The sequence below is a fragment of the Myotis yumanensis genome, unplaced genomic scaffold (genome assembly GCF_028538775.1).
Source record: "Myotis yumanensis isolate MYYU_CA2020_CCGP unplaced genomic scaffold, mMyoYum1.0.hap1 SCAF_1, whole genome shotgun sequence".
Lineage (NCBI taxonomy): Eukaryota > Metazoa > Chordata > Mammalia > Chiroptera > Vespertilionidae > Myotis > Myotis yumanensis.
In genome coordinates, this window is record NW_027223752.1 from 93727963 (window position 1) to 93747267 (window position 19305).

General features: G+C 40.3%; 1 protein-coding gene across 1 annotated transcript; it reads right to left on the bottom strand.

The window, feature by feature from the left end:
• Window positions 1-1681: 1681 nt before the first annotated feature.
• EAPP (E2F associated phosphoprotein) lies at window positions 1682-17929 on the bottom strand. The gene is made up of 6 exons (XM_070427836.1): window positions 17755-17929; window positions 13234-13412; window positions 11548-11643; window positions 9375-9492; window positions 7814-7927; window positions 1682-2313 (listed from the first exon to the last, which is right to left on the bottom strand). Exons 1-6 carry the CDS (start codon window positions 17826-17828, stop codon window positions 2037-2039), a joined length of 858 nt encoding a protein of 285 aa, XP_070283937.1. The 5' UTR covers window positions 17829-17929; the 3' UTR covers window positions 1682-2036.
• Between the last annotated feature and the right edge of the window lie 1376 nt (window positions 17930-19305).

Below are 19305 nucleotides of genomic sequence, written 5' to 3' on the forward strand. Positions count from 1 at the left end.
TCAGTTGGTAAGAGCATGGTCCTGATACTCCAAGGTTGTGGGTTCAATTCCTGGTCAAGGAACTACAAGAATCAACCAATAAATGCGTCAATAAGTGGAACAAATCAATGTTTCTCTCTCTCTCTCTCTTCCTCTCTAAAATCAATTTAAAAATAAAAAATAACGTATATATAATGCTTCTAATCAAATACTAGCATATTTTTATCACTTTTCTGCCTCCACCCAATTCAAGCGAATACTTCACCATCACTGGTTCCAGCTCTCCTAACATGGAGCTTTTAGAAAGCGCAGAAGGCAAGGCATTGAGAGACTTGTTTTCCTTCTGGAAGTACAGCATTCTCTGAGGCAGTATGCAGAGGTCCCCCTCAAGCTCTGCTGAACCCTGACCTCTGTGGGGAACCACTGCCCTAACCCAATTTTTTCATTTTATAGATGAGAAAACTAGACTCCAAGTAACAGACTTGCCCAAGATTACCATGGTAGAGCCCAAATTAAAGCATATTTCCTGACTTCTTTTCACTCTATCACATATCTATTAGATTAACAAGAGGACCCTGAGCTTCCTAATGTTGTTTTTAGAAACAGTCCAATCACATCACTCTTTTAAAAAGCTAAAATGGCCCAGCTGGTGTGGTTCGGTGGTTGAGTGCTGACCTATGAACGGTTCTATTCCTGCCCAGGGCACATGCTCGGGTTGCAGGCTCAATCCCCAACAGGCATGTGCAGGAGGCAGCAGATCAATGATTCTCTCTCTCTTTATTTATGTTTTTCTCTCTCTCTCCCTCTTACCTCCTCTCCGAAGTCAATAAAAAATTTAATTTTTTTTTTTTTTTTTTTTTTTTTTTTTTTACCAACCGGCCGCCCCGCACGCTCCCCGGCCCAGCCGGGGAGGCTCAGGCTCCAAGGCAGCTCCACTGTGCGCACCGCCGGCCCCCTGCCTAGCTCGTGCACATGGCCCCAGCGGCCCTGGCCCCTCGCGGGCAGCACATGGGCCTGACACTTCTAAAAATTTTTAAAAAGCTAAAATGTACAGTTGCCTACGATATAATTTCCTCCTAGCTACCACTAATGATTTTTATGTACTTCAGTGATTTTCAACCAGTATGCTGCAAGAATTTTTAAAACATGTAGTACCTACCTATTTAGTCAGGTGCACTGACTCTTTTCCCTTAGACTGTCAAATAAAAACATTCTAACAGCCAATACAACAATAGCCAACTGGGGTGAATGAATCAAAATTATACCTTTTTTTTTCATATGAGCAAAAAATATTTTTTGGTGTGCAGCAGAATTTTAGTAATTAAAGTATGTGTGCTATGAGAGGAAAAAATGTTGAAAATCACTGATGTACTTAATAACAAAAACAAGAAAAACACTTGGTTGCCAGCAACAGAAATTCCGGAATAAATAGCAGATACAAGGGGCAGCAAGAGGATGTTTAAATCTAAGGCTGGAGGCTGAGGCTGCTCTTCCTCACCACAAATTTCTATTTCACTATGTTAATTCATTAAGTTTAAAATACTAGAAGTACAATCCTTTTAAGGAAGCCTACATTAATTACTCAAAGCAGCCAGCAATACTAACTCCATGTCATTGTAACAGTTGCTAAACATTGTCACTCCACCCTATGGGGTAGAAGGGAAATAAAGATACTTCTTAGCAAAACCAATACATACAGAAGTCAGTAAATAGTTTCCAGTTTAATCACACCAAGGGTATGTCTAAAATAAAAAATAACACTCTAAAACAGAGTACTTACAACTCCAGAACACTTTAATTCTAAAGAACTTTAATAAATAAAAAGCCCCAAGTTTCCAAAGTCCATCAAAAAGGGATTGAATAATCAGTCTCAACAGAGCTAGGGAAAATTTTTTTAAAGAAGGGGGAAAGGTGAAGGTTGGTAACCATTCTCTTTCAAAAATAAAACACTGCTTCCTCAAATAACCACTCAGAATGTCACTTAATAGGCAGGAGGAAAATAACTGTCATATTTGCCTTATATACAGTATTGGGCAATTAAATGCAAACTTAGCTATTTAGGAATGGCTTGCCAAAACATTGAAAAAGTGAAAGACTTCATCCTTGTCATAGACTGCCACTTCAGTGGAACATTCGGTGCACATAACTGGGTGATAGATTTCTTCCACTTCTGTATCTGTCTGCTCTGCAGCATCTTCATGGTTAGCCCGCATCTTCTTATGACCTCGCTTTTTCTTCCTGTTCTCTGGGGTTTTATATCTTAGAACCTCCTCTTTGTTGACAGAACAATTCATCACAAACATTGCTCTATACTGAGTTTTGTATGATTCATGCCTACGAGGGAAATAAAATGGAGAATGTATATTTATGTTTTATTTTGATAGTTATCCATTTAGATAAAATATGACACCAAAAATTACTGAAATGCCAACCAAAGTAAAGACATCAGAACAAAATGGGAAACTTACAGAAATGTTAAGAGCTTTTTTAAGAATAGGAAGAAACTTGTTAATAGATAATGGTGCATAAGTAACTTTACCTCAGAAAAAAAAAATTGATTTGCTCTTCAAACTTAAAAAGAGAAGCCGAAACCAGTTTGGCTCAGTGGATGGAGCGTCGGCCTGGGGACTGAAAGGTCTCAGGTTCGATTCCGGTCAAGGGCATGTACCTGGGTTGCGGGCACATCCCCAGTAGGAGGTGTGCAGGAAGCAGCTAATCGATGTTTCTCTCTCATCGATATTTCTAACTCTCTATCTCTCTCCCTTCCTCTCTGTAAAAAATCAGTAAGATATATTTAAAAAAAAAAAAAGGTAAGTTGTAGGAAACTTGAGAGGTAATATTTAAATTATCTTTGGCTGTTTCTATTGTGACCTGAGACTCTGCCCTCCTCTCATTACAAGTGGTGCCGTTCTGGTCACCATTTCAGTAAAAGCTAGTTTTAAAAGCTTAAAGAGCCCTGGCTCGTGTGCTAAATGGTTAGAGAGACGGCCCACACACTAAAGGGTCATGGGTTCAATTCTGGACACCACCAACAGCATGTACTTGGGTTGCAGGTTCCATCCCGACCCAGGTCAGGACAAGTGCGTGAAGCAACCAATAAATGTGTCTCTCTCACATCGATGCTTCTCTTTCTGCCTCTCCCTCTCTCTCTCTCTCTCTCTCTCTCTAAAATCAATAAACATATCCTCAGGTGAGAATTAAAAAAAAAAAAGATAATGCTTCCTTTGTTACCCTCAAATACTTAATATTTTCCTACTTCTTTCCCCACTTAATAAGTTGCCTTACTTTCTTCCCTTTAAACCTCATGCAACAGAAATATCTGGCTAAAAACAGTGAACTCCAGTTATGCCTTCATTAGTTCCAAATGTTGACCTCCACTACCAACACCACCACTGATAACTTAGACTGTGCAAGCTGGTGCTTCTCCAAGTAAGACTATAAAAATTTCATTTATACTCCACTGTATTGGAATCCTGTATTAATGTGGAACACAATTTTTACCAAGGAAAATTTCTACTGTTAGATTATAAAGCAACTTCTTTTGAGTATAGAAACCCTGTAACATGGTTTAATTTGAAAGAAGCAACTTAAGTACAAAGACTTTTTACTTTTTCTTCATTTCATAAACATATTCTAGGTGTCCAATTTATATACAAAAAGCTTAAGGGTTCATATGGAAAGTACATAAGTTAATTGTTGCAGGAAACTTCCAGGAAGTGAATAAGAATAACTTGTATCTACCTCCTCATTAGCTCCTAGAGCAGTGATGGCGAACCTATGACACGCGTGTCAGAGGTGACACAAGAACTCATTTTTTTGGCTGATTTTTCTTTGTTAAATGGCATTTAAATATATAATATAAATATCAAAAATATAAGTCTTTGTTTTACTATGGTTGCAAATATCAAAAAAAGTCTATATGTGACACGGCACCAGAAATTAGGGTTTTTCAAAATGCTGACAGCTCAAAAGGTTCACCATCACTGTCCTAGAGCAAATCTACCGCTCCAGCATCACTTAGTTTCAGTTAACTTGAGTGAGAACACGGACTAAGCTAGGCATTTATAAGACTACCAATAGAGGAAAAAAGGAAAGAAAAAGGTAGAGAGTATACAGTCAACCCTCCATGTCTGCTAGTTTTGCATCCTCAGATTCAACCAATTGCAGATAGAAAACAGTATTTTCAACCTGCAATTGGAAATCCATAAATGCCAAGGGCCAAAATGTATGCACTGTTCTGTGCTATTTCATAGTATAAGGGACTTGAGCATCCATAGATTTTAGTATCCACTGGGAGGGAGGGGGTTGGAGCATGTCCTGGAATCAATCTCCCTCCAACACCTAGGGATGACTATATTTGGATTAATAGAATGAAGGGGGGGGGTGGGGGACGACAAAACTTGATCATCTCAAATGATGCAGAAAATTTGATAAAATTCAACATGCTTTCATGATAAAAACACCCAATAAGCCCTGGCCAATTTGGCTCAGTTGTTAGAGCGTTGGCCCACAGACCAAAGGGTCGAGGATCCAATTCTCCATCAAGGGCATATACCTTGGTTGTGGGTTCCGGCCAGGTCAGGGCATGTGCAGGAGGCAACCAATCAATGTGTCTCTCTCACATCAATGTTGCTCTCTCTCTCCCCTCTCTTCCACTCTGACTGAAAATCAAATGGAAAAAAATATCCTCAGGTGAGGATAAAACAATAAATAAAATAAAATACCCAACAAGCTAGGAATAGAAGAAAATTTCCTCAATAAAATAAATACCACATATGAAAAACCCATAGCTAGCATCATACTCACTGATGAAAGACTGAAAACTTTTCCTCTAAGATCAGAAAAAAGACAAAAATACCTGCTTCCACCACTTCTATTCAACATAGTATTGGAAATTATAATCAGAGCAATTTGGTAAGAAAAATAAAATAAAAGGTATACAAAGGAAGACATAAAGTTATCTTTGTTCACAGATGACATAATCTTATATGTAGAAAACTCTAGATTACACAGAAAAAGTATAAGTGCTAATAAACTAAGTCAGCAGAGTTGTAGGGTACAAAAATCAACATGCAAAAGTTTGCTGCATTTCTGCACACCAGCAATGAACAATGCCAAAAGGAAAGTAAAACAGAGTATCAGAGGCTGGGGCAGTGCAGGTGAGAATGGGAAATTATTATTTAATGGATACACAGTTTCTGTTTGGAATGACGAAAATCTTCTGGAAATAAATAGTGGTGATGGCTGCACAATATTGTGATTGTAGTTAATGTCACTGAATTGTACACTTAAAATAATTAAAATGGAAAACAAGGTAAGAGTGTCCACTGTCACCACTCCTAACCAACATAATAGTGAAAGTCCAGGCCAGAGCAATCAGGCAAGAAAAAGAAATAAAAGGTATCCAAATAAGAAAGGAAGAAGTGAAATTGTCTCTGTTTGCAGATGAAATAATCATATATATATTAAAAAAAACCCTAGCCGAAACCGGTTTGGCTCAGTGGATAGAGCGTCGGCCTGAGGACTGAAAGGTCCCAGGTTCGATTCCGGTCAAGGGCATGTACCTGGGTTGCGGGCACATCCCCAGTGGGGAGTGTGCAGGAGGCAGCTGATCGATGTTTCTCTCTCATCGATGTTTCTAACTTTCTATCTCTCTCCCTTCCTCTCTATAAAAAAATCAATAAAATACATTTAAAAAAAAAAACCCTAAAGACTCCATCAAAAAAAACATTAGAATAAACAAATTCAGTAAAGTTGCAGAATACAAAATTAATATACAAAACTCCGTTGTGTTTCTATATACTAACAACTCTCTGAAAAAAAAATTAAGAAAACAATCCTATTCACAATAAATGCACAATAATAGCATCAAAAATAATAAAATACTTAGGAATAAATTTAACCAAGGAGGTGAAAAATCTATACACTGAAAACTCTAAGACATTGATGAAAGAAATTGAAAAAAAAACACAAATAAATTGAAAGATATCCTGTGTTCCGAGATTGAAAGAATTAATATTGTTAAAATATCCTGCCGAAACTGGTTTGGGCATGTACCTGGGTGCGGGCACATCCCCGGTGGGGGATGTACAGGAGGCGGCTGATCGATGTTTCTGACTCTCTAACTCTCTCCCTTCCTCTCTGTAAAAAATCAATAAAATGTATTTTTTTAAAAAAAAGATTTAAAAAAAAAAAAAAAACTTTAAAATATCCTTACTATCCAAAGCCATCTATAGATTCAATGCAATCCCTATCAAAATTCCAATGGCGTTTTTCACAGTAATAGAAAAAACCATCCTAAAATGTATATGGAACCAAGAAAGACTCTGAATTGTCAAAGTCATCTTGAAAAAGAAGAACAAAGCTGGCCCTAGCCAGTTTGGCTCAGAGGATAGAGCATCGGCCTGCGGACTGATAGGTCCCAGGTTCAATTCTGGTCAATGGCACGCGACTAGGTTGTGGCTCAATCCCCAGGAGGAGGTATGCAGTAGGCAGCCAAACAATGATTCTCTCTCATCATTGATGTTTCTCTCTCTCTCTCCTTCTCCCTTCCTCCCTGAAATCAATAAAAATATTTTTTTTAAAAAGAGCAAAGCTGAAAGCATCACACTTCCTAATTTCAAAGCTAGAGTATAGAAATGGCATAAACAGTATGGGAATGGCATAAAAATAGACCCATAGATCAACAGAACAGAATCAAGTGAGAGCCCAGAAATAAAGCCACAACATATAACCAATAATTGACCAGGAAGCCAAGAATATTCAATATGGAAAAGATAAGTCTCTTCAAAAAACAGTATTGGGAAAAGTGAATGTTCACATGCAAATGAATAAAACTGTACCCCTATTATACACCACTCACAAAAATTAATTTTAAATGGATTAAAGACTTAAATATAAGGCCTGAAATGGTAAAACTCCTAGAACAGCGGTTCTCAACCTGTGGGTCTCGACCCCTTTGGCAGTTGAACGACCCTTTCACAGGGGTCGCCTAAGACCATCCTGAATATCAGATATTTACATTACGATTCATAACAGTAGCAACATTACAGTTATGAAGTAGCACCGAAAATAATTTTATGGTTGGGTCATAAAATGAGGAACTATATTTAAAGGGCCAGAAGGTTGAGAACCACTGTCCTAGAAGAAAATCGGAAAAGCTCCTTAACCTTTGTCTTGGAAATGTTTTTTAATATAACAGCAAAAGCACAAGCAATAAAAGTGAAAATAAACAAGCAGGGCTACATAAAACTAAAAAGCTTCTGCATAGCAAAGAAACAATCAACAAAATAAAAAGATAACCTACAAAATAGGAGAAAATATTTGCAAGTCATATACTATCTGATAAGGGGTTATAGTAAAAATATACAAGGAGCCAGCACCGGTTTGGCTCAGTGGATAGAGCGTCAGCTGCGGACTGAAGGGTCCCAGGTTCGATTCCGGTCAAGGGCGTGTGCCTTGGTTGCGGGCACATCCCCAGTGGGACATGTGCAGGAGGCAGCTGATCAATGTTTCTCTCTCATTGATGTTTCTAACTCTCTATCCCTCTCCCTTCCTCTCTGTAAAAAATCAATAAAATATATTTTAAAAAAATATATATATATACAAGGAACTCATACAACTCAATAGTAAAAGAAAAGCCCTAGCTGGTTTGGCTCAGAGGATAGAACATCAGCCTACAGACTGAAGGGTCCCGGGTTTGATTATGGTCAAGGGCACAAGCCCAGAATTCCTAACTACCTCAAAAGTCTACTTCAGATTTTAAAAAAGACCCACCAAGTTTTGTTTTTATTGTTTTGTGCATATGTGCGTATTGTTAGCCTTTATCTGTTACCTTTGACAATCAAGACACAGTGTGGTCATGCAGGCAGGGCAATTCAAGACAGCATCACTATTTGGAACAGGCTGTTGCTGTTGACGTGGCCTCTGTATTCCAAAACCATGGTATCTTGAACAGAAAATGAAAGTAGAGGGAAGACACATTAAAACCAGAACTTGATTTCTAATGCTACTCTCCAATAAAAGTAATCAGTAATCCTCAGAAAATTGGTTAATTCTAGGAATGGGGCATACAAGATGAACCTGAAGCATCTTGTAGTGCCAGAAAGTAAGGAAGTGCTAAGAAGAAAAAAAAAGAAAAATCTGCCCAGCCAGCCTGTCTCTGTGGTTGAGAGTCAACCTATGAACCAGGAGGTCATGGTTTGATTCCCAGTCAGAGCATATGCCTGGATTTTGGGCTTGATCCCTAGTGTGGGGCATGCAGGAGGCAGCAGATCAATGAGCATCTCTCATCATTGATGTTTCTATCCCTCCCTCCCTCTCCCTTCCTCTCTGAAATCAATAAAAAAATATTTAGAAAAAAAAAAAGAAAAACCCAATGCAGTAGGTATGTCTAAGGGGCACAGGAGCCAACTGAAAGCACTCCCAATGGCCAAAACTAAAGCAATTAGATTTTTTTTAAAAAGTAGTATTGGATTTTAACCCAAACTATAAGTTCTCGTGAGTCAATGCTGATGTAAACGACTGAATACATAAATGAGGCAGAAGAGACAAATCTCCCATACAGAAGAATTACAAGTAACTTATGAAGATACTCTCCCCTCATAACTCACTACTTCTTGAGTCTGGGCTGCACATAGTGACTTCCTTCCAAAAACCACAGATTTAAATTGTGTCTATATTTTTTTATTCATTTTGGTTCTTTTTTTTAATATATATTTTTTTTTATTTCAGAGAAGGGAGAGGGAGAGAGAGATAGAAACATCAATGATGAGAGAGAATCACCGATCAGCTGCCTCCAGCATGCCCCCCGCACTGGAAATCAAGCCCACAACCCAGGCACATGCCCCTGACCAGAATCAAACCCAAGACCCTTCAGTCCGCAGGCAACGCTCTATCCACCGAGCCAAGCCAGCCAGGGCCATTTTTGGTTCTTGAATGAAGAGACTGACTACAACAGTTTGAATTCAAAAGTTTTTTAAAAAATCAACTTTCTGCCCTGACCAGTTTGGCTCAGTGGCTAGAGCGTCAGCCTGTGGACTGAAGAGTCCCAGGTTCGATTCCGGTCAAGGGCATGTACCTTGGTTGCAGGCACATTCCCAGTAGGGAGTGTGCAGGAGGTAGATGATCCATGTTTCTCTCTCATGGATGTTTCTAACTCTCTATCCCTCTCCCTTCTTCTCTGTAAAAAATCAATAAAATATATATTTTTTTTAAAAATCAACTTTCTGACTGAAATTTGCTTTATTTTCAAAATCAAGTATTCAGCAGTTTGTTCTCAAACTTCTTTATGTACATCTATATAAGCATACATATACATTCAAAATGTGAATATAGTAAAATTATCTTTTAATCATTTTCTCTAAAGATTCTAAATATTAAATTTAAGTTCTTACCCTCTTCTCCGTGCATCAACCCAGGCTTGATCTCTGTTATCTTTTTCAGGATCATACAGTAATTCATCATTTGTTAGAATCCTGTGTCGTTTCTTCTTTTTTCTCTTGGTCACCTGTGCTAATTTCAAAAATGTTAAGGATATGGCTAAGTAGCATGTCTAAAGTTCACACTTTTGCCGAAACCGGTTTGGCTCAGTGGATAGAGCGTCGGCCTGAGGACTGAAAGGTCCCAGGTTCGATTCCGGTCAAGGGCATGTACCTGGGTTGCGGGCACATCCCCAGTGGGAGATGTGCAGGAGGCAGCTGATCGATGTTTCTCTCTCATCGATGTTTCTAACTCTCTATCTCTCTCCCTTCCTCTCTGTAAAAAATCAATAAAATATATTAAAAAAATAATAATAAAAAAAATAAAGTTCACACTTTTTTTTTAAATCCTCACCTGAGGATATTTTTTCCATTGATTTCTAAAGAGAGTGGAATGGAGAGAGAAAGGGAGAGGGAGGAAAGGGGAGAGGAGGGGGAAGGGAGGGGGACAAGAAAGGGGAAGGAGAGGGGGGGAGGAAGAGAGGGAAGGGAGGGGGAGAAACATTTATGTGAGAGACACATCAATTGGCAGCCTCCTGCACGCACCCCTACCGGGACTGGGGAACCTGCAACCGAAGAACGTGACCTGGAATCGAACCCAAGACCTTTCAGTCCTCAGGCTACACTCACCATGAGCAAACCAGCCAGGGTTAAAGTTCGTATCTTTTTAATACAGAATGAAGAATCCCATTTCCTGAGCTACATATTTTTTCTATTTATATTTTCCTTTAAAAAATTTTTAACTATTCCTCCAAGTACAATTCTTGCCCAATTAACAAGGCATTAAAAAGAAGATGACAGAGGAGGCAAAACTTTTTTCACTGAAAACTGGTATCTCAAACTGGTATTTAAATAATGAAAATTCTGAGTCCAAAAAGGCTACTCAAAGCAAAGCAAGAATAGAAACTATTTTTCACATCTAAATTTTCTACAAATTCCCATATATAAAATGCTACTGAAATCATAAAAAAAAATTTCAATGCCGAAACCGGTTTGGCTCAGTGGATAGAGCGTCGGCCTGCGGTCAAGGGCATGTACCTGGGTTGCGGGCACATCCCCAGTAGGGGGTGTGCAGGAGGCAGCTGATCGATGTTTCTCTCTCATCGATGTTTCTAACTCTCTATCTCTCTCCCTTCCTCTCTGTAAAAAATTAATAAAATATATTTTTAAAAAAAATTTCAAGTGAATGGAAAAAAATATGGTCATCCACATATAATAGACTTTTAAAATGTACTTGAGGATGAAGTACATTTGGCTCAGTGGCTAGAGCGTCAGCCTGTGGACTGAAGCGTGCTTGAGCATGTCAATATTTAATAATATATAAAATTATTACTTTACCAAATAAATGTATTATTTGTGTATTCCAGTGTAATTACTGATATAGTAAATTAGTTTTGGGTCTTCTCAATATGTTCATCTTCACTCAAATTTTATACAAAACCAATTCCAAAGAATAGAGGTTAATCGAGCCCTAGCTGGTTTGACTCAGTGGATAGAGCGTTGGCCTGAGGACTGAAGGGTTCCGGTTGGGGGCACATGCCCTGGTTGTGGGCTTGATCCCCAGTGTGGGGTGTGCAGGAGGCAGCCAATCAATGATTCTCTCTCATCACTGATGTTTCACACTCTCTCTCCCTCTCCCTTCTTCTCTGAAAGCAATAAAATTATATATATTTTTTAATCAAGTTAGGGAGAATTCTGCAAGGGGGGTAAAAAAATTATAGAAACTATTAGCAGGTGTGAAAACAAATGTTGCTGTGCTAGGGAACCTGAGAGAAGAGGGGGGGCCAAGAGCCCTGAGTTGGAACATACTCTCCCTTTCCCAGTGTTGGTCCTCATATGTACGCATTCCCATCTGTTCTTTTTTGTGTGTGTGGTAAAATTGGTATACAAGGTTATATATATTTCAAGGTGTACAACATTACAGTTCAACATTTGTACCACATCTGTTCTTACTCATCGATCCTGCTTTTGTTTTCACATCAGCAGCCTGCAATTTCTTTGAAAAAAATCAAACATAGGGAAATCCTAATACAAAATAAACTTTTTTTCATAAAATATAACTGCTAAACCTGGTAAACATTTTACTTACTTGTTTTGTCTTCATCCTCAGAATCAGAATCAAAATATATATCATCATAGTACTTTGTGGAAGCTGTTCCAACTTTCCCATTTCCTGAAGAAGACCCTGTTCAAACCATAGGGGAGTTTACAAACTAAACCTTACATAATTGACAAGAAAAAAATCTCCGTATGTTCTTCCATCACTTCAAAGTAGTATCTACTCATTCCCAATCTCATTTGGATGGAAAAATATTTCCAAATCAATGACTTACTAGATTGGTGCCCCATGCATTACAGAGAGCTGCCCCTCCTGATTAAATGTTCCAGATCATGGGATTATTTTTTCTCTCCCTTCCCACAAATCTAATTAAATAGCCTATTTTCAGGTTGCCAGCATACATAGCTCTACCTTTCAGCCATGCAATATACTGTGGAGAAGAGGGAATAAACAACTTGTTTTAAAGGAAGTTCAGGAAAAAGAGAGTAAGATCTCTACAGAGAGGCAGGGGAGTGACTCAAGGACTCATTTGTGCCTAGTGCTATGACATTACCTATATTTATGTCATCATATGCCTACATCCTAATTCTTCCTCTTAAAATCTGCTTTTGCTTTTATTATCATACTAGATAGGAATTTGTGCTGACACATCATTCAACCTGCCATATCAGTGCTATATAACCCTAAATATACTTCTATAAACCTGCTTATTTTTTTCTCCTGGGGTAAAAATTACAAAAGGAAATTATGCAAATAAACAGTATTAAATAATATCTTTCCAACAACACAGAAAACTTCTTCACTAGTCATCAAAGAAAACTATGCTCAGGTTGCCAAACACATTTATTCATTCATTCAATAAATATTTACTGAGTTGCCCTAGCCCATGTGGCTCAGCTGGCTGGGCGTTGTCCCAGGCACCAAAAGATTGCTGGTTAGATTCCCAGTCAGGGCACATGCATGGGTTTTGGGCTCGATCCTGGATAGAGGTCATGCAGAAGGCAGCCAATCAATGTTTCCCTCTCACACTGATTTATCTCTCTCTCTGTCCCTTCCCCACTCTCTTAAAAAAAAAAAAACAAGCCCTAGCTCAGAGGTTCTCAACCTGTGGGTCGCAACCCCTTTGGCGGTCGAACGACCCTTTCACAGGGGTCACCTAAGACCATCCTGAATATCAGATATTTTACATTACGATTCACAACAGTAGTAACATTACAGTTATGAAGTAGCAACGAAAATAATTTTATGGTAGGGTCACAACATGAGGAACTGTATTTAAAGGGCCAGAAGGTTGAGAACCACTGCCCTAGCTGGTTTGCCTCAGTGGATAGAGCATCGGCCTGTGAACTGAAGGGTTCCAGGTTCAATTCCAGTCAAGGGCACAGGACCAGGTTGTGGGCTTGATCCCCAGTAGAGGGCATGCAGGAGGCAGCGGATCAATGATTCTCTCTCATCATTGATGTTTCTATCTCTCTCTCCCTCTCCCTTTCTCTCTGAAATCAATAAAAATATATTATTTTAAAAAATCAATAAGAATTTTTTTTTAAAAATTCAGCTTATCCATTTAAAAATACATACATATATATAGTATTTATTTATTTACTTACTTACTGAGTACCTACTGAAGGTTCTGGGGACACAAAAGAGCACAAACAAGGTTCTTGCCCATACGGAGCTTGGGAAAATATCTTTATTGAAATCTAACTAAAAGTTTACCTGTTTCCAGGGAGGATAATTTGACTTCCATTGTTTTTATGGTGGAATTTAATTCAGCTTCCATTTCTTTTTCAAATTCATCTTCACTAGATTCACTTTCTCCAGTAAGACATTCTCTGATGAGTTTTCGTTTTTGGTCAGGAGTTCCATGTAAAAGCACATCCACTTCATCTTCAGAACTAATATAAATTTAAATCATAAAGAATATGAATATCAAAGAATTAAAATAACTTACAACTCCCATCACCTCACTGCCCAACAAGTTTAAGTTTATAAGGCTGCATTTGATTTATCTGGCATATTACATAGAGCTATTCTCACTTAATAGATCAACCATTTTGCATATTTCAAAATATATATATTTTTTAATATATTTTATTGATTTTTTACAGAGAGGAAGGGAGAGAGATAATGAGTTAGAAACATCGATGAGAGAGAAACATCGATCAGCTGCCTCCTGCACATCTCCTACTGGGGATGTGCCCGCAACCCAGGTACATGCCCTTGACTGGAATCAAACCCGGGACCCTTCAGTCCGCAGGCCGAGGCTCTATCCACGGAGCCAAACCGGTTTTGGCCCAAATATATTTTTTAATGTTAGCATAACACTTCCTCTTGTAAAAGCTGTACATTTATTTCTAACTCTTTGCTATTAAACACTATAATGAACATCTTTGTACATATAACTTTGTTTAATTCCTTAGAATGAATGTCTAGAATTAGATACAAACATCTTTCTGACTTCTTGAATTATCACACTGCTTTCCAGGATTGCACCAATTCTAATTTTTTCAGCAATGAAAAATTTACTCCACAGTTTTTTAAAACTCAAGACATTTAAATTAAACCTAAAATGCCCGGCCGGTGTGGCTCAGTGGTTGAGTGTCAACCTAGGAACCAGGGCGTCACAGTTCAATTCCCAGTCAGGGCACATGCCAAGGTTTCCGGGCTCGTCCCCAGTACGGGGTGTGCAGGAAGCAGGTGATCAATGATTCTCTCTCATCATTGATATTTCTGTCTCTCCCTCTCCCTTCCTCTCTGAAATCAATAAAAATATATTTAAAAATAAAAAATAAATAAAAGGCACAGTGCTGCAGAGAACTATGAAGAGAGAGAAAACTAAATTATATCTCAAATTCTCCTGAGCAATTTCTGCCAATTTACTTGGCCTTCTGTGCCTGGGTTTCCCCATCAATAGGAATGGGACAAAATTAAACCAGATATCAGCAGAAATATCTGAAATGCCCAAAACAGTTCTAATACAATCAACAATACATAAATAATGCTCAGTTACTCATGGTCTGATGAATACTTACTGACTATTCTTGGTTTTTGGTTCTCTAGTTTTGCCTTCTAAACAATGCTTTTGAGCCTCCAGCAGAAAGTAAATCAGAAAAATCCAACTCACAACAATTAATTTTAATCCAAGATGTCAATATCTGACCCAAGATGTCAATGCTGCCAAGGTTGAGAAATCCTGATCTATTCTATATTTAAGTGTTTCCAAAGTGTGGGATATGATTATTTTAATGAGTAGCAGAATAGACGATGGCCCATTAAAGAATACTAAAGCCACTGCTAGTGGGAATGTAAAATGGTACAACCGCTATGGAAAACAGCGTGACAGTTTCTTATAAAACTAAACATACAATCACCATACAACCAGCAATTGAACTCCTGGGCATTTATCCCAGAGAAATGAAAATGCATATGCACACAAAAACCTATACATGGCCCTAGCCAGTTTGGCTCAGTGGACAGAGCGTTGGCCTGTGGACTGAAGGGTCCCTGGTTCGATTCCAGTCCAGGGCATGTACCTCGGGAGCCACCGGCCCTGGTCAGGGGCATGCAGGAGGCAACCAATCAATGTGTCTCTCTCACATCAGTGTTCTCTCTGTCTTTCCCTCTCCCTTCCACTCTCTCTAAAAATCAATGGGAAAAATGTCCACAGGTGAAGTTTAAAAAAAAACCTATACATGAATGTTTATAGCAGTTTTATTCACAATAGTCTAAACTTGAAAGATGTCCTTCAATGAGTGAATGGTTAAGCACAGACTATTACTCAGCAATAAAAACAGAAATGAACGCGCCCTGACCGGTTTGGCTCAGTGGACAGAGCGTTGGCCTGCGGACTGAAGGGTCCCAGGTTCGATTCCGGTCAAGGGCATGTACCTTGGTTGCGGGCACATCCCCAGTGGGGGTTGTGCAGGAGGCAGCTGATTGATGTTTCTCTCTCATTGATGTTTCTAACTCTCTATCCCTCTCCCTTCCTCTCTGTAAAAAATCAATAAAAAGTTTAAAAAAAAAGAAATGAACTATTAATACCTAAAAAAATGGGGGTGAATCTCCAGAGAACTGTGCTGAGTGAAAAAAGCCAATCCCAAAAGGTTACATACGCAGAATTCCACTTACATATTTTTTGAAAAGAACAAAATTATAGAAATGGAGGACAGACTAGCAGTTACCAGAGGTTAAGTGGGGCATGGGGGGCGGTAAGTGGGGAATATGAACGATCCTCATGCTGATGGAAATGTCCTGTAACTTGACTGTATTCATGTCAATATCCCGGTTGTGACATTGTACTAGTTTTGCAATATGTTAACATTGGGGGAAACTGAGTAAAGGGGACACAATCTCTCTGTATTATTTCTTACAACATGTGAATCTCGTTGTAAGAACAAAATGTTTAACAAAATGTTTAATTTAACAAAATGTTTAATTAAAACACAAGGCAAGAGTGTTATTCTTTTTTGCAAATTTTCTTCAATCTTTGTGATTATTCCAAAAGTCTCAGCATTTGCACTGCTAGTCAAGGCAATGTCATGGGCCCTGCATATTCTTGTTGAGTATGCTAGCATGCAAGGTTCACAACACTCTTTACCTAGGCCATTTTTCAGGGTTGTTTGCAGTAAAAAAAAAAAAAAAAAAAAAAAAAAAAACTTGATGGATGAGGACATGTCCCTTCTCAGGACAAAGAGCAGGCTTATCTACTGCCTGCTGTCAAAGAGGTAGATTCCAAGCTCAAGTGGTCCCCAGCCAGGATACCAATCCACTGAATGTTAGCATCCGTCTTGGTCTCTTTGCATAACCTCTGCTGAAGTTAGGAAGAGCAACCAACACCAACATAATGTTCATGCTGCCTGCTGTGCTGTGAGTTTTCTGTAACCCAGGAGTCTCAGATCTTCTGCCAGCTTCCATGAAACAGTGACAGGCTATAAAATAGTATCTTATAAAGAGGAGTAAAATCAAATCCTGACAGATACCTCTTACCTCTCTAACAAAATCTCCCTTTTTAAAACAAGCATTGGATTCAGAGCCTCAAGCAGGCAATACTGCCTTAAAGCATTGTTTTGTTTTCATAGTATTTATTTTTTTCATTACTTTACAAGTGACAACTGTCAGGATTATAAAGCTTTCTTTAAGACATTTAACTACAAAAATGTAAATTGACTTAAAGAAAAATGTTAAATAAATAACACAAGTGCATATGGAGATAGTAATGGCAGAATAACTCAAGTCCAGGAAACACTCCTCTATTCCAATCAAACTGAATTACTAATTGAAGCCTATATCTACCTCCTTTCACAGACCTGACCCTTTAAGTCAACTTCCACAGGGAATCCTGGAATCCATCCTCACTCCCCACAACAGAAACCTTCGCAGCAGCCGGATCTCCCCTGCCGAGGACCCTCCCCAGGATAATGGAAGGAAACACTGTGATTGAAAGTAGGACAGTTTTACAGAAAGCTCAATCCGACGAAATGTTTTAAAGTTATAAGTAGGATCTGCTCACAGCTCTCAAATGGCTTAAATCTGCCTGGAAATCTATTGCCAACAAAACTGCAAGTTTCCCTCAGGTAGGATACGTCCTTCCTTTTGGAAATTCCCACGAAAACCTCATCGGTGCCTAGCTAAGATCGTTTTCTACAATGCTCTTCCGAGATACATGCTTATTTCCCAGATAGATACCTTGCAAGGTATGTATATTGTTTCCCCTACTGTACTGTAAACCTGTAAAAGGCAAAAATCGTATGACTGGTCTCTGTAGCCCAGAGCAAGCACATAACAGGTGCTCAAAAAAAGCCTGCGAAATACCCCCTTATTTCTGTTTATGGCCTGTTAGTCTTCTAGCTGGTCACTTCACATTAAGTGACACGACCCTTACAACATACTTACGATATATTTATTATATTTCCTTTTTATAGACGAGAAACCGAGGAGAAGCGACTTGCCTTGGCTCACACTGGCAGTAAGCTGCAGAGGCAGGGTGCGATCACACGGCTTTGGAAGACTTACGCGTGATTCCCGAACAGCCCCCTTCCCCGCGGCGGCTCGGCCCCGCCTCCCCCGTGGCTGCAAGACCTCACCCGAACTCCCCTCGGCGCCCCGCAGGCGACAGCGGGCGCGACAGGGGCCGAGCGGCTGGGCCGAGGGTGCGCACAGGCCGGCCGGCGCGGCGCGGGGAGGAGGCTACGGCCTGGCCGCGGCCGAGGCCTTGGGCCGGGCGGAGCCGGGGCGCACCTGCTCAAAGCCGGCTCCTCATCGCTAGGCTCTTCAACTGCGTAGGGGTCATAGTCATCTTGGGGCCGGTTCATGGCGGCCTCCGCACTCCCACACCGTCCGCAGACGGCCCCAGAGTATGTTTCCTCCGGGACCCCTTCCCTAAGGCGTTGCGGGCTCCACTTCCGCCCGCACTTCCGCTCCGCCCGCACCTCCGCGCGCCTGCGCAGATTGTCCTAGTGGCGGGGGCGGGGGCGGGGCAGAGAGGGGCGGGGCGAAGGGGTGTATCCAGCCACTGCCAGCCGCTCCTCTGTCAGCGGTTCTCAACCTGTGGGTCGAAGGACCCTTTCACAGGGGTCGCCTAAATACATCCTGCATATCAGATATTTACATTACGATTCATAACAGTAACAAAATTACAGTTATGAAAGTAGCAACGAAAATAATTTTATGGTTGGGGGTCACCACAACATGAGGAACTGTATTAAAGGATGGGGCATTAGGAAGGTTGAGAACCACTGGCTTACCTGGAAGCAGCCACCTTATCACCGGGATAGTAATCCTTGCCGTGGGGCACCTCATTTCGTGATGTGAAAAGCAGAAATCTAGACGCTGGGGGACATGCAGCCTGTAGGTCCTCAGACGCTGGCAACCGAGGTTCCTCCAATCCCCTCGCCTCCAGCCGTCCTACCTTCTCTTCGCTGCGCCGCCTCCTCGCCTTCAGGACTCACTCCTCACTCTGCCAGCGGCCCTGACTTCCTACGGAAAAGTTGTTAGACTGTCACCAGTTACTTCCCAGTTGTCTTTTTTGGACTCTTCTCAGTCCCAACCTTTGCTCAGCCCTATTCCGACACCACTCCATACTTGAGCGGAGGCAGATGGCAGGCAGCCTCTTGGTTGTGACGCCTTTTCTCCCGTCCCTGCAGCAGCCTATACCCAAGCCCTGCCTCCTTCCGGACACCTCTCCCATCTTCAAAATCCCATTCAGGTCGCTATCCCCTCTTATTTGGATCCTTGCCCTCTCCTCCATGTACCATGTCGGTTTTCCAATTGCCTGGCTAGGTATCTCCGCCTGCTGCACCCCTGCCAATTCAAAGTCAATATACGTGGTAGCTCAGATCCAACTCAAATTGTTCCATCCCATTCCTATACTTTAGCCATAACTACTTCTTGTTCTTTCTTTTTTTTATTTGATTGATTTTAGGGAGAGAGGAAGGAAGGGAAGAGAGAGAGATCTTTTGTTGCTACACTTATTTTATTCATTCATTGGTTGAACCCACAACCTTTTATCCGGATGGCACTCTAACCAACTGAGCTCCCCTGGCAGGGCCAATAGCTACTTTTGACTCTTGATTTCTGTCACTTCCTCCATCCTTACAGCTGCTATAGGCTGAAAGTCTTGGACTCTTGGTTGACTCCTTTCTCTGTCCCTGGATGAGTCCTCAGTTCCCAAGCCCTGTAGATCTCTTAGCAACGTCTCTCTCATCCACATCTGATCTCCCTACCCCTCCGCTTGACTATTGACATAGGCTCCTATGACAGCCTTGTTTTGCTTTTGTTCCCTCTGCAACC

Coding starts and splice junctions, on each gene's coding strand:
- EAPP (XM_070427836.1), bottom strand. CDS start 17,828: ATGAACCGGCCCCAAGATGACTATGACCCCTACGCAGTTGAAGAGCCT. Junction 11,644..13,233: donor ATTATCCTCCCTGGAAACAG/GTAAACTTTTAG, acceptor TGGTTTGAACAG/GGTCTTCTTCAGGAAATGGG. Junction 9,493..11,547: donor TGAGGATGAAGACAAAACAA/GTAAGTAAAATG, acceptor TTTTGAAATTAG/CACAGGTGACCAAGAGAAAA.